General features: G+C 32.6%; 1 protein-coding gene across 1 annotated transcript in view; it reads left to right on the top strand.

Moving 5' to 3' along the window:
- Positions 1 to 411, top strand: part of LOC123560890 (sushi, von Willebrand factor type A, EGF and pentraxin domain-containing protein 1-like) — a 67,223-nt gene extending 66,812 nt beyond the window's left edge. The window contains exon 42 of the mRNA XM_053516817.1: positions 75 to 411. Coding sequence (XP_053372792.1) covers positions 75 to 99 — 25 coding nt within the window. The 3' untranslated portion in view covers positions 100 to 411. The remainder of the gene's footprint in view (positions 1 to 74) is intronic.
- The last annotated feature ends 14,794 nt before the right edge of the window (positions 412 to 15,205 follow it).

Here is a 15,205-nt window from a genome sequence, read left to right as displayed (position 1 = left end):
TGCCTACAACAACCAAAAAAAAACAACAAATTATAGTTTAGCACCAAACATGTGTATTGATTTTCTTTACACAGGTGGGAAAAAGTACAGACACGATAAAAGCAGGACTTGAAGATAAAACACATAGAGAGGAGGATATCTAAAGTTCAAAAGCATTGTAACTGGCAAAAGACACTTTAACTCAGTAATACTTAAGTAAAAATGAACTCGCCAAAGAACATTAATTATCTTTTTCAGGTCTTTGCAAACTACTTTTCAAGATGACATATAAGTATGGCTGTTTGTTTTTTAAAGAAAAAGTTCTGTGTTAAGTGATTCCCGAGACCGGCTTTTTTAGTTTGAATTAGTAAATTGATTTAATTATGATGGATGTAGTCTTATTTTGTCTGTAAATAAATACGTTTTTTGTCGTGTTGTCTTTGTTTAACTATTTAAGTATTTTCATACAAAATGTATGTTTAAAATTGTTTTAACACGGTAGAATAATTTTACTTAAAGGCGCGTATCGTCTTTGAAAACTGGCTTATTTGATAGACAAATCTATTCAGATTGTATCTGTATACTAAGAGGTCTGTTCCTAAAAAATTAAACATTGTCAAGTTTATCTAAAGATTGTTTTCTTTTAGTGCAACGCTTTAAATAAACTCCCATCAAAAGAACAAGAATATAGAATTACTGTAAGTGTATTGATATTAGCGGAGTATTAATTTTCGCGCTATTAGCGGGATCGGGCAGGCGCTAATTCATGTCTAGCGCTAATATTAGACTGAAATGAAAGGCTTTCCTAATAAAAAAGTAACTTACCGTAATTACAATTCAACAGAACACAGAGAAATACATATTTATTGTGTAAATATGAAAATAACTGCATTCATAACTAATAATCCGCAGAAAGTTTTGAACAGAATAATTACACCTGTTTGAACATTAAGGACACGTCACGGCTGAGATAGTTTAGCATTATTACAATACATAGTCGGTATTGAAATTGTGTTTCCAATACATGCCCTCATTAGATAAATCCTCAATATCTATGTGAAAATAAGGGATGTGTTTTGTATGATTGCAACACTGTGAGTTGCTCTAATTACTGACAAATGACTGAAACAATAGGAATTCGTACGAACCATAGATAGACAAAACGACAGTGAGGTAACAATATATTCTTTTATTGTTTTAATGTACGAGTTGTAAGCTACAATATAGAATACCCATGTTATGAAAATCAAACTGGAAGTTAGAAATAACAGAAAAAATTTAATTAGCTCATGAGTCATCATATACCTGTCAAAATTTGTCATTAGTTTTCACGAGCTGTCAAAATTATTTTTATCTCTCTATTCTGCAAACGCATTGATTTTGAAAGTATCTTGGTCGGATATTGTAGTGTGTAACTTACTTTACATTCCACGTTAATATTTGTGCATGAAATTGCTTTGTTGAGCTCACCGAAGTCACATATGAATGTCTATTGTTTTAGTTTATTGTTCTGGCAGACAAAGGAAACTATTTGGTTGAATCATAATATAACGGTTTCTGGAAAGAACTGAATATTCTTTGTTTTTTTATTATTCATCGGAAATTCAAAAAGTGACATCACCTTAATGCAAAAGTCATCTATTTTTGTAAATTAAGTTGCATTTTTTTTATCTTCGCCATTGTCCGTAAACATCGTGTATAACACCTTCGGAGTAGATCGCCAGTTTGTCTGGTCGCGCTAAATGCGAGTGTCACCGTAGTATTTTAATGCTTTGAAAACCAAGTGTGAATTTGAAAACAAACAATTATCACCATTCTGCACTGTGTACATGTACAAATTTACAGTATACAAATATCGCGTCAAAAACGTGTAAAGAAAATAAAATGGAGATAATCACATTTATTTAATACGAGATATTTCCACAGTAAGAGAAGAAAATAGAAGAATACAGATCAACATGCATAATATATATATATATTGAATTTTATGTAAAAAAGACTAATTACACACATACATAATATGCAAACTTTATTAAGTAATATCTTTAAAGAAAAAAAAAAACGTGTATATATAGTCCCGGGCAGAACTGTTTGATATAACGGTCACGTTCGAGCCATTCCGTATTTCATCGGAAATTGGTGTTTCAGATATCGCAGATATTAGCGCTAGACATGAATTAGCGCCTGCCCGATCCCGCTGATACTGCGCTAATACAAGTACGCGCTAATAAGTCGAAACTACTTAATTTAAGGTGTTTGCGCTTATATTTATCTGCACTAACATAAGTACACTTACAGTATGTGACTCCATCGGCGAGTTTTCCTAAATTTTCCTGCATATATTCCCACATCTTTAAACTTTGCCACATGTCATCACAATAACCCCTCCATCTTTTTGTAAATGAAACTCATAGTTTTCTAAGGCGTATTCATATCAAGTACGCGACAAGGCTTTCGATGAAAACGGATGCGAAAGAATGTTTATACTTGTATACGAAGACAGGTAGACACTATACAAAATGTATTGCACTGGTCCTTTGTTCAATGTTAATATACTTTTCAAGTCAAAAGTCGGGTAGCAAGACAATCGTTTATTATCCCTCGCCGATGAAATCGGGAGGGGGGTATTGAAATGGCGTTGTCCGTCCGTCCGTCCGCAGCCATTTCTCAGTAACTAGGAGGTAGAATTTCATAAAACTTGATATAAACATGAACCAACATACTGCGATGATGCCCGTCAATATTTTTTTGGATAGATGAATTTTCCTTATAGTTATTGCCCTTGATTTAATGAAAACTGTCCGTCCGCAGCCACTTCTCAGTAACTAGCAGTCATAAAACTTGAAATAACATGAACCAACATACTGCGATGATGCCCGTCAAGTTCTTTTTTTTTTTGATTGGTCAATTTCCTTTAGAGTTATTACCCTTGATTTAATGAAAACTGTCCGTCCGCAGCCATTTCTCAGTAACTAGGAGGTAGAATTTCATAAATCTTGAAATAAACATGAACCAACATACTGCGATGATACTCTTTAAGTTGTTTTTTTTTGATTGGTCAATTTTCCTTAGAGTTATTGCCCTTTAATTATTTAAAAATCCACAGATTTGTACATAAAAAACCAACCAATTGGTAGAATTTCATTAAACTTCTTTCATTCTTTTCCATGAACATTAATTATAAGCATGTGAAGTTGTGTACCCAAACCTAGTCACCACCTTGCCTTGGTCACATCCCTTCCCGTCCCAACCCCCCTCCCCCACCCCCCACCCCCCACCCCCATTTTTTTCATTCCTTTTTTAATTTTTTTTTTCAAACCTTCCATGAATATTTATCAACATGGATGGACGGATAGCTCAGTGGTTTGCACACTGGCCTTCCAATCCTGAGGTCGGGGGTTCGATCCCCGGGAGCTACTCGGGAATTTTCAGAAACGCTTTTCAGTGTTTCCCACCCAACTAGAGGTGTACTGGTCAGGAACCCAGGCAATCCTTGCGTGTATCAGTGCTATACACTGGGCAGGTTAAAGAACAAGGCTGTCTATTCGCAACGAGCTAGGCTAAGTTAGCCGGACAAGCCTGTATCTGATTTCTGATCTCTCTGTCGTGGGGGCTTTGTCTCACTCTGTCCCTCTGGTCAGATCGCTCTGTGTCTGTACTAGTAGAGGATGAATTATGCGCCCTGTTTGGCTGCTTTTGAACTATGTAAAGCGCCTTTGAACGTGAAATTGATCATGAAAAGGGCGCTATATAAATCTGGTATTATAATAATAAATAATAAATAACATGCAAAGTTGAACCGTTGCCCCATCACACTCCTCCACCCAGTCATGCCTACCACCTCGATCATTCATCCCCCATCCCATTTTTTTCTGTTTTATTTTTCCATCAATATTTATAATCAATATGTGAAGTTTTATACCCTCACCTGGTCAGCCCCGCTGCCCCCCCCCCCCCCCCCCCCCCCCAAAGAAAAGCAGTCATTTATTCATTTTCTGTTAAATTGATTTTGACTTATGAAATTATTTGCTTCTTAGTAACATCCTTAACTTTTTGCCGGATATGTTTTTTTTTTCCATTCATCACCACCAACCATTTCAGCGGGGGATACCAATTCATCGAATTTGCTTGTTAAATGCCCTCTTGGGTCATTTACCGAAAAATAACTATACTTTTTATTTAATATTATTTAATAGACTTACTTACTTGAAAAAGATCATAAACAAATAACTCTCCGTCATAGAACACGGGCGTTATTACCATATTCATGAAAAATAGTCAATGACTCCATGTTGTATATGTTCCTGGTTCTTTGGGATCGTTTGCCCATTCAATGTTACATTATTTTAGAATTCCGCTTAAGCAAGTTTTGTCTGTGGATGTAGAATATTTCAATAAATCGAACTAAAAGACTATTTAAAGTGAGCCTGTCGTCATTTTGCTTGCTTGCGCGCTAACGACAGTCGTAGTTGTCTCTCTCGGGCCATAAATATAGTTTCGTCAGTTAACTGATGATCACTTTAGTCTGAACCATAGCCTGTAAAAATTTTTTTTTATATATTTGAAGTAACAGTCTCTCCAAGCGTCTAAAATTACTGAATACCAAATTTGTAAAATTGTTCTTATTCATAATAAATGGTTATTCATTACACAATATGTAATGCAGTTATTGTCATCATTCTTTACAGTCTTATATAAATATATGAAAATGTGTATATGGGTTAACTGTTCTCTGATTTCTTCAGTTGCATCAGCACTTCTTAATTATTTTCAACGTTTCTTGTTGCCTAACAATTATGAGTGCCTTTAAATCCTGTCGTAAGATTTTAAGACTTCCATGGGATCCTCACCAAATTTTGATATTTTTTCTTTTTTTATATAGATATCAGTACATGATGATAAAGTATCAGTTGGACTTGATAACAGATACCTCAAGTTATCATACATTGTATCACAGATAGTTATTAATGAAAGATATCTGTCTGAGCCAAAATGTTCTCTCTCTCTCTCTCTCTCATTTCAATTGAAATGTTGGAGATATCATGTTACGTGGAAGTTCTGGCTTTTCTCTGCATAAACGCTATTATATAGGTATCATTTGAGTGAAATCAAATAATGATATCTTTTAACACTCACAAGATAACTATTTTTTAAGTCAAAAGGGGAAAATAACAAAGCCTAAGCCATTATGCGCATAGAAGAAAATTACATTGTTTCTGATTGGTCCAAAATTTGTATGTAGATTAGTTATTATTCTATTATTATTATTTATTGTTATTATTATAATAATTATTATTGTAATGTTATTTTTACGAAAGGTACTGCTAGCACTTCACGCTCTCAATCAATCTCTTTCAAATAAAGCAATTTTGTCCGCAGACATGGCTTTAAAACACTGCCAGCATTTCTACTTCAGCTGCCATCTTTCTTAACAAAAGCGAGCCGTGGAAAGAGATATCACTCTGAACGGTCCAATACAAATAGCTATTACAACTGTATTACCAAATCTTAAGATATATACAATAATTTCTCTTGGCATTGAAAACTGTTTACTTTCAATCGATAGACTAAAAGCATGAATAAATATCTCTGTACTTCAATGGATATAATAAGAATGAATCGTAAGACGGCTTACCATAGTTTTCACAATTTCTGGAAAATTTCCTTTTACATAATTATGGGATGTAGGATGATTTCAATCGGGTAAATGATATCTTATAATAATTCGTTTTGTTTTGTTTTGTTATATTGTCTTAACTTTTGAAATGAGATAAGATCAAAAACATTGATAGTAGCTCTTTGTTCCTTATATTATTGTTTTCGGTTCAGACCTAATGTATGCGTTACAAAATGAATGATCATTGCCAAGTTCTCTTATGCATATTTTCGGCATGTTCCATTGTAATGATTATCAAGGGAGTTATGGTCATTTATTTGTCAAATTTTATGATATTTTTGCAACTTCTCTTACACCATTTGGTAGATTTCCACACACACATAAAACCTTACAGGAGGTGGTTGACAGACAGAGCGTTCATATTTCTCCTTAGATAAATGGTTCTTTGAGAAATTATTTTTTTTAAACGTTTGTAAGTTCTATTATTTCTTTACAGTGCTGGTCCAAAGTCTTTTATAATATATGTTACGTCCGACACACGCAACTACAGGTCAACGTATGATTATTATGGTAAAGTTTGAGAATGTGTAGTTGTAAATAATATGTGTTTTTTTCTATATTTGATGTAATAATTGAATATTTTCTTTATACTTCGTCAGTCTATTATATTCAAAACCAGTAATTTGGATCTAGTATCTAAACATGAAATGTCATCTGCAATACTTACTTGGAATCCAATTAATGTCACTAAGAAATGACTAATTGCTTTGCATATAGTCAACTTGTTGCAAATAGTAAGAGCCCAAACCTGAAGAATTATAATTAAGAATGGATACCACACAATTATTAAATAGTTTTTGGTATGAACTGAATCCGAAGTCATGGAAGTTATGTATTTTAAATATAAAACCCTCTAAAGCTCATTCGTTGCATTTGCAACAATATCGGTATAGCTTGATACAAGAAAAGTTCCTGTAGGTCAAGGTGTTGTTCAGTTAGTGGCTAGAGATTGTTTTAGTCTCTGCTGAGTCACTGAATGACATTTTCCACCCTCAACAAATGATATGTTGAGTCAAACAGTAAACTAGAGTGGGGCTGGGAGCATAATAAGAAGTAAACAATTGCAGTATAAAATACAAACCATTAAGTTAAAGAATGTATAATTTACTTTAATCTCACGATTAAAATGCAGATACTAGCTTTGCTTCAGGGTCGTGAAAACTTGTGACATTTTAAAAGGATTTTATATTTTTTAAAATGAACGATTTATGACGACACCATAATTACTTATTTGATATTCAGTATACTCATGTTCCTTTTAAACCATTCCTAACTGTAGAATGATAAATATTTCCTTCTCATTTGCTGCACAAACTTCTCAAAAATTGCTTAATCACACGTGCAAAAAATTTCCCAGCATGCAACAAAATAATGGAAACTGATTATGTGACATTATGAATTTAATGTTCATGAACCTTCCAAAACAGTTCATGAACTTATTCATTAATTGTAAAATGTAAACCGAAGTTTTATGTTTAACAAATGAACAGTTCAGAAACTCACAATTGGGTTCAAGAACTGGTACTGAACTAGAAAAAGGTTTTGAATTTTAGTACTTTTAATGAATCATAGATATACTTATTAAATATTCATGACTTTTTCTTAAGGTATTAGATCACTAATAGTAAGGTTTACAAAATGGCCTTTGCTTGGTACATTGAAAAGTAACCGTGTTTTGCACTATTTTGCAATTTTTAAATAACTTTTACCGTGCCATTTTTTATGAATTTTGTATAACTTATTGTATCTCCTCAAGCTCAAGTAGAGACAAATTTCAAAGTGATAGCCACTATCCAAAACGTTTGCAGAGAACTCATTTTACCATTAATTGTAATAAAAGAAACGTCAAACTATTGGTAAACAATTATAAAACACAAAATAAAAATGTCAGTATCATTTTTTCTACGGTGCCTCAAGTAAACGGATTTAATAAGACAGAATTCATACTTCAACACTGAAAAAATAAGGCCAAAATGCCGTGTTTCTGTTTTGAATTTTGCTTACTCCATTTCAAAATAACCTTAGGGCAGACGTAAAACCTACCTAAATTTCTTCCACAATATATAATCTAAGAGTGAAAGCAAAATAGAGAACTTTCACCGCGTGTAACTCTATTTTTTAAAGATGTGTAACTCTACCCCTTCCGTTTAAGTAGTAAATTCACTTTGAACACCAAGAAATCAATTATAAGGTTCATCTTTTTCCATTTTTTGTACAAGAAATCAATAATAAATTTTGAAAGAAGTAAAAACTTACTAGAAAAAAAGGAAAATAAGGGGGGAAAAATGGTCCAAGTAGGCCTTGAACCTACACCGCCCTAAGAATTGCGGTAAAAGTAGGTTTGTTGTAGCAATTGAATACTCTTCAAAAAGGAGGTTCTCTATTAGTGATAAATTACCTTAAGAACACACCAAGAATGTTATAAGAATTTAATATTCTAAAACTGCTCATAAAATGTTCATCATTTTTTTCAAGAATTTTTCTTGAATTCTATAGGTATATTGACATTCGTGAACACATCTTGATTCATTCTTAAACTAAGTCATGAATATTTCAAGGATTTTATGAATCTGTGAGTAATGCTTGATATCTTCATGAAGTAGATCAAACGACACTTTATGCATAAAACTTCAAGAAGTCAGATTAAGAAGTGATCCAATGAATTCCATTTCGCCGGGCCAGTAACCTTATACAGTATAATCTCAGAGAAGATCCTTTGGAAGCATAGAATGCTACCAAACAAAAAATAGCAGACTGGGTTTATTTGAGTCTGTAAATAGAGGTAGTGGAAAGTGCAACACCTCTCACGTCCCCTAGCACCGGCTGGAGCGGACCTCTATAACCCATGAACATTGATTGGTTTCTATGATCCCAAAGGGCCAGAAAATATAACAACTCTGAAACAAACCTTACTGTCCGCATAGAGAGAGAGAGAGAGAGAGAGAGAGAGAGAGAGAGAGTTCTAAAACATGGTACAAATATATATAATCTTCATACTAGTGATTTTATACGAGCACGTGGTTTTTTAAAGTGCATACATTTTAATTTGTTAAAATGTATTAACTACTTACACTTTTTGTAACAGTCATGTATCTTATTTTTCATAGTCTGAACATTATTTCCCTAGTCCGAAATCAACACACATAATCAGCATAAAATAATAATGAAGCTTGTAAACATGCTGTATTTTATATCAATGATACTTGTATAAAGTTTTTATAAAATCTTCCCACAATACCTAGATTTTCTTTTAGGCATTTGAGTGATAAGGGAGGACTGGTTTGCTCGTGAGATTCCGCAACCTGTAAATTTCATTTAGTATTCTCTTACGTTGATGTATCCAGCAACTGCAAAATAATCTAATGCAAGGGTTAATGTCGAATTATATTATATATACTAGTATTATTTCAATTGTTTTCAGATCGATGTTTAAGAAAACGTATACAACCAAAACAAAAATATTTCAAAAAACGACAAGATGGTCGCTTTCAACGTTTTAACAACCCTTGTAATACAATTAAAGTTTACAGTTTCAAAATATAATTAATAACTTTCTCGTAGACTTTCATTTTATGTTATGGCGTGTATGACCTTCTTTAAATCGAAACATGTATTTTCAAGAACTATCTTAGTTCTACCAAAACTTATGAATAGTGGTATGTTATTTGAGTATTTTTAAAGTGAATTATATGAAACCTTTTCACATAATTGGGAGAAAACTGTCTCATGAAATGTTTTTCAATACGCAGAAAAAAGGATAAATTTTGCAATAAAAAATATGAAAAACTTCCTACTAGTAGTAGGTTTGTTTACATAACTAACTAATCAAAACTGACAAAAACTTCTGTCTCATAGTCCAAAGTATACGTTAACCTTTTTCCAAATAAGTTCCCTTAACGTTTTTAAATTTGGTATACAAACTAGTATATGCAACTAAAGGACTAATTCGGGTATGGTAAGACGCACAAACATGCGTCTTACCTGGTCCGCAAAATCGAAAATCAATTTTCTGTCGTAAAACAACATGCAAAGATACATATATGATGTGTATAAAGCACACTTTACAATTATATTTTAAGTCTTTTTATCTCAGCAAACATGTACAACAGTTACTTAACCTTTTTAAGGTTTATCGCACTTGTGATCATCTAATTCCATCGGCACAACTGGACATATTAATTAATGAGTTAAAAGTTTAATATAAAAAAAAGCAATATATTAGATTTCATTGCTATAAAACAAAAGATTGACGGTATTATACATGTATATTTACAGTATGAGGTAAATAACATAACATTAAGTCCATTGCAATTATATGCTTTGATTTAAAGGCATCTTGACAGTGGGCCAAGGGATTTCGGTCTTCATTAGCACAGTTGGGGGATTATGGCTTTCACAGTATGCTACCAGTAAATAGAGGTCATTGTATCGTAAAACAACATGCAAAGATACAAATATGATGTGTATAAAGCACACTTTACAATTATATTTTAAGTCTTTTTATCTCAGCAAACATGTACAACAGTTACTTAACCTTTTTAAGGTTTATCGCACATGTGATCATCTAATTCCATCGGCACAACTGGACATATTAATTAATATGTTAAAAGTTTAATGTAAGGAAAAGCAATATATTAGATTTTATTGCTATAAAACAAAAGATTGACGGAATACATGTATATTTACAGTATGAGGTAAATAACATAACATTAAGTCCATTGCAATTATATGCTATGATTTAAAGGCATCTTGACAGTGGGCCAAGGGATTTTGGTCTTCGTTAGCACAGTTGGGGGATTATGGCTTTCACTGTATGCTACCAGTAAATAGAGGTCATTGTTTATTGACCTACCTTTTATCTGTAGTGGAGGCAGTGTATTTTATTATCAAACTTCTATTTGATAAATATAGGATAACTTTTGAAATAATATATATATTTTTTTGGTGCACGTTTTATTTGAAAAATGTAGTTCAAACATAACAATAATAAAAAAGTAACTTATCTAGGAATATACTACAAATGTCACCATGCTTTAATGAAGAAAACATGCTTGTGATATTTCAAGTACTATCTGGTTTATGCTAATAACATTAAACATATGAATATAGAAAGGAAAATTTCAGTCATGTCAAGTTTATTCAGGTTGAATTTAAAACATAATCTGGTGAAAAATTGTTTGAGATGTGCACAAATTTAAATTGTAATTTTAAAGAAAAATGTGACATTCAGATATATAAATTTTTCTTTCAATGGTTTCTGAATATTGTAAAAGCATTTGAATTAGATTGAAAAATCTACATGTGCATTTCAATGTTATAAAATAAAGCATAAGAATGTACACATTAAGCAACTTATTATGATGAATCACAATAAATTGATTTTATCCCATAATGTTTAGCTGCTCTATTCCAATATTCATGATTGCACTTTAATAATAAAATAATTTTACCATTTTTTGTTAGTATTGTATACAAATACAAAGATAAGATCACTTTCACTGGTATGACTTTTTCATTATTATAATATTGGCAGATATTGTTCGCTAATAAAACCAAATGATTAAGTTTTCACTATATACCTGTGGATAATTATTGTTATTATTACAACTATCAATCTACATTCACTGTATGAAATTTAATTTCCTTCAATACCATGCACACATCTTCATTGTCTAGTCGGGAACCCTCCTTCCGTGCTAATTGCCCTCCAAACAATTACTATTATATAATCGCTTATAAGCAGCAGAAATATTTGGAGTTGTTTACTAGATTTTGGGATGGGGCACTTATATAGTAAGGGATCTAGGCCTTAAAATATAGAAAAGTAATAAGATCTAAAAATGTGGGATAACTCTATAAAACAAGCGTTTAAAATACTGCAGATTAACTTGAGACATCTGGCGTATATGAATTAGATATTTTATCAAACAAGATGCTTACCTTTTAGAAACATATCAAATAAAAAAAATATTACCTCGAATTGTAGTGCTTTATTGTGGGCGAACCGGTAAAAGATAAATTAATAATAATTTTTAAATAAAGTTTGTCTTTTCCCTGTGTGGTGTGGCATATTATTGATATTGTCACCTCAAATAAAAGATACCGTTAAATATATAGTTGAAAGCAGAAATTTATTCGATGAATGTTTACATTTAAGAATAAGATAAAGATAACTTTGATTTGTTTGAACATTTATTAAGCTTGTTTAAATACAATAACACCAGCGTAAGGCAAAATCACGTAATACCACTTGAATAGCTTTTAGATGCTATTTACATTTAACTAAATAAATTACACTAGTTTTCAATTCAGTAAATAAATATATTAGCTTACGTGCATGTTCACTTGTTTTGTTTAAACCATTGCGAACTTGCCATCTTTTTTAATCGAGTTATCAATTGATTTTGATAAAAAAAAACCCTTGTAAAAAAATCCGATAAATACGGAATCCTGTTTCCGCCTTTTCGACCAGCCAGATATGCGAAAACTTGAAATTAAGCATCTAATTTCAACTTTTCGGGCTAAAAATTTACCGAGAAAAGTCGAAAACTTGAAGTTTTTAACACGACAATTGTCGTGCAAACGTCAACTTCTCGATCTAGAATCAAGCGCGAAAAGTAGAAATTTAAAAGCCTTAACTTAAACTTCTCGCGCAAAGATTTCCCACGAAAAGTAGAAATCTTGAAGTTGTTGACCCGAGAATTGTCGTGCAAACATCAACGTGTTGACCCATAATCTAGCGCGAAATGTTGAAATTAAGTGGCCTATCTTCTACTTTTCGTGCCAGTTCTTTGGCCGATAATTTCGCGATATTATCTGGGACTAACTAACTTACCCTAACCCTAACCCTAAATTAAGTAACCCTAACCCTAATCCTAGAACGAAAAGTCGAAATTTAAGCAATAATATCGCGAAATCATCGGCCAAAGAACTGGCACGAAAAGTAGAAGTTAAGACTTAAATTTATACTTTTCGCCCTACAAATTCAATCGATAAGTTGACATTTGCACGACACTTGTCGCGTTACAAACTTCTACTTTTCAACTTCTCGAGGAAATTAGGAAACGTAGAAGGGTCTTTAGTTGTAAGAAAATGTTTTCACATGTGCAGAAAATTAAGGCGAGATTCCTACAAATTTAGGCTTTTGTCGCATTGAAATTCTCCAGTTTGCTCGAACTTTTAAGCAATTTGATTTAAATCGTCATACAATGATAGAAACTTTTTTACTTTTCGTATCATTATTGTCGAGAAGTTTTACTTAATTTCATCGCGGAAAAAATCCTTGCGCTTTTCTGATAAGATATTTGCCTTTCTCGCCTAAAAATACTCGCGTTGAAGAGATTATTTCTAACATCTCGACTTAAGCTTGTTGCAAAGAAAAACACTTTTAACATTTAATCGATCGTCTTTCAAAATAAGTCACACGTTCAAAATTTAGAGTCTCCACACGCCTCCACACTTTAACATTACAATTCCTTTTTAATCCTCACCACAGGGTATGGATAAATTGCGTGGTTCTTTCGTCCGTCGGTTGTCTTTCAGTCCGGTTGGAGACTTATCTGAGACACATATTGGAGTTATTAAAATAACATATGGTAGAAATTGTTATTGTTACAAGGACATACCACCTTGAGAGTTTCAGACAGATTGTCTGAGATAGACAATGTTTACTGCTCTTAGTACATCTACATATAATACAAATATAGTGGTTTATTCCAATTTCTGTCCGTTCTGTCTGTCCATATCCAAGATGTGGCTCGGACTGTTTTAATAAAACATAAAAGAAATGTTAACTCTGGTAAGAAAATGCGACCATGCTAGTTTCAGTCAAATGAAGACGAGTTTATGTCCATTGTTCTTAATACATATAGTTCTTATACAGTGTTTTATTGTCTTTCTACCCACCTGGAACCATATCTAAGACAGTGTCAGGAGTTTTCAATAATACGTAATGATTTTAACTGCAATTTTGAAATGCGGCATTGCACAAGAATATTGCCCTAAGTAATTATATAATGTTAACTATAAAGGGCATTTCTTTACAAATGGTTGTTGCATCCAAATTTTGTACATGCCAAGCTTTTGTTGAGTTAGGCACGCGTTCTAGTCACCGGGGTCAATGATACTGTTACCGTAACTAAAACTTGTTTTCTCACAAATATGAGATAGGCTTAAAACATACCAAACCTGCTAAATATGCAGCCTTTAAAGAGAACAATGTATTTTCGTACATTTTGTATGTTGGGCCGAGGTCACTTACACTAAATTATAGGCCAAGGATTCAGTCAAAAATCGGAAGCATGGAAATTTACACTCTAGAGCCTGAATTCTCTAGGTTCAATAGACCAGTCCTGAAAACACTGTGACCTGGTTATTATAATTAAGATAATATTTAAAAGAGCCGTCAGACGAGATAGCGCTCTTGATAATTCTTAATGCTGCATAGTGAAATTGGGCACAATTGAGGTCGCTAGTGTTTAATGACTCGGGGTTGACGTCACTATTTATTCGAATTGTTGCTATAAATTGTTGCTAAACATCTCATTTTTCGAAATATTTCATATCGAAAGGCAAAATGCATTTGTCTTTTCCACAGACATTTGTCAAAAAGATTGAATGATTTCTTAAGCTGAAAATATAGCAAATCGATTCGACAAAAACATCAAGCATATCAAGAAAAGTCTAGGTGGGTGCAATGTCTATAACATTTGTATATTTGTGAATTAAATTAATTGACTTATTCGAAAATATCTGATCAAAGTGAATAAAAATAAGTCAACTTTCGCGAAATATATCATCAAATGGAGACCCTTCTACGCTTCCGTAAGGTAAACATTTATTCGAGTTAAATTATGCTTCATATGATAAAATAATTGTATGGACATTACGAGATGTGTTTCTTTCTTTCAAAATTTTTGTCGTATCGTTAACGACAATAAAATGAAAACTAGCGCTTTATTTGTTTCACATGAGGATGCTTTGGATATTTTCCCACCCATGAGACAGAGTATACCAAATAAAATACTGGTGTGAGATAAAATGAAAAAATTATCACGCCTGGAGGCCAATGAATTCTGGTCTTCATGGGCAAAAGAATCCCAATCGGGGTGGAGATTTTGTAAAACCAAGAGTTGTTTTTCAAACCTTGAACATTTTTTAATTGTCTGTGGAGAAACAGTTAAGACTTTGCGCTTACTGATGTCTTGTTGTGGTCAATTTGATTTTAAACATGTTGTCAGGAAAATGAAATCGCCCGACAAAGTTTTGAGCGACAAAACGAAATACTCTTTGCGACATAAGGATTTTAGTTTTAAATAATAGTCATATATCCAATTATATCCAACGTAAATTTCTTTTAAAATTGCTTGAGAGTAATAAACACTATATATCTTTTGCTGAGATAGCTACCCGTATAATAATGGTTTCATGTACTCCCCTTTCACAAACTTTTATCTGTGCTCTTATAAGAGGTACATTGTAATTGTAAAGGTCCTTATCAGCAACATGTCTATCGTCATGTCTACACTGTTTATCATGGAAATTTGTCTT

Source organism: Mercenaria mercenaria, chromosome 10 (assembly GCF_021730395.1).
Source record: "Mercenaria mercenaria strain notata chromosome 10, MADL_Memer_1, whole genome shotgun sequence".
In the NCBI taxonomy this organism is placed as follows: domain Eukaryota; kingdom Metazoa; phylum Mollusca; class Bivalvia; order Venerida; family Veneridae; genus Mercenaria; species Mercenaria mercenaria.
Note: the sequence above shows the minus strand (reverse complement) of the source record. Positions and strands in the feature narration are given on the sequence as shown.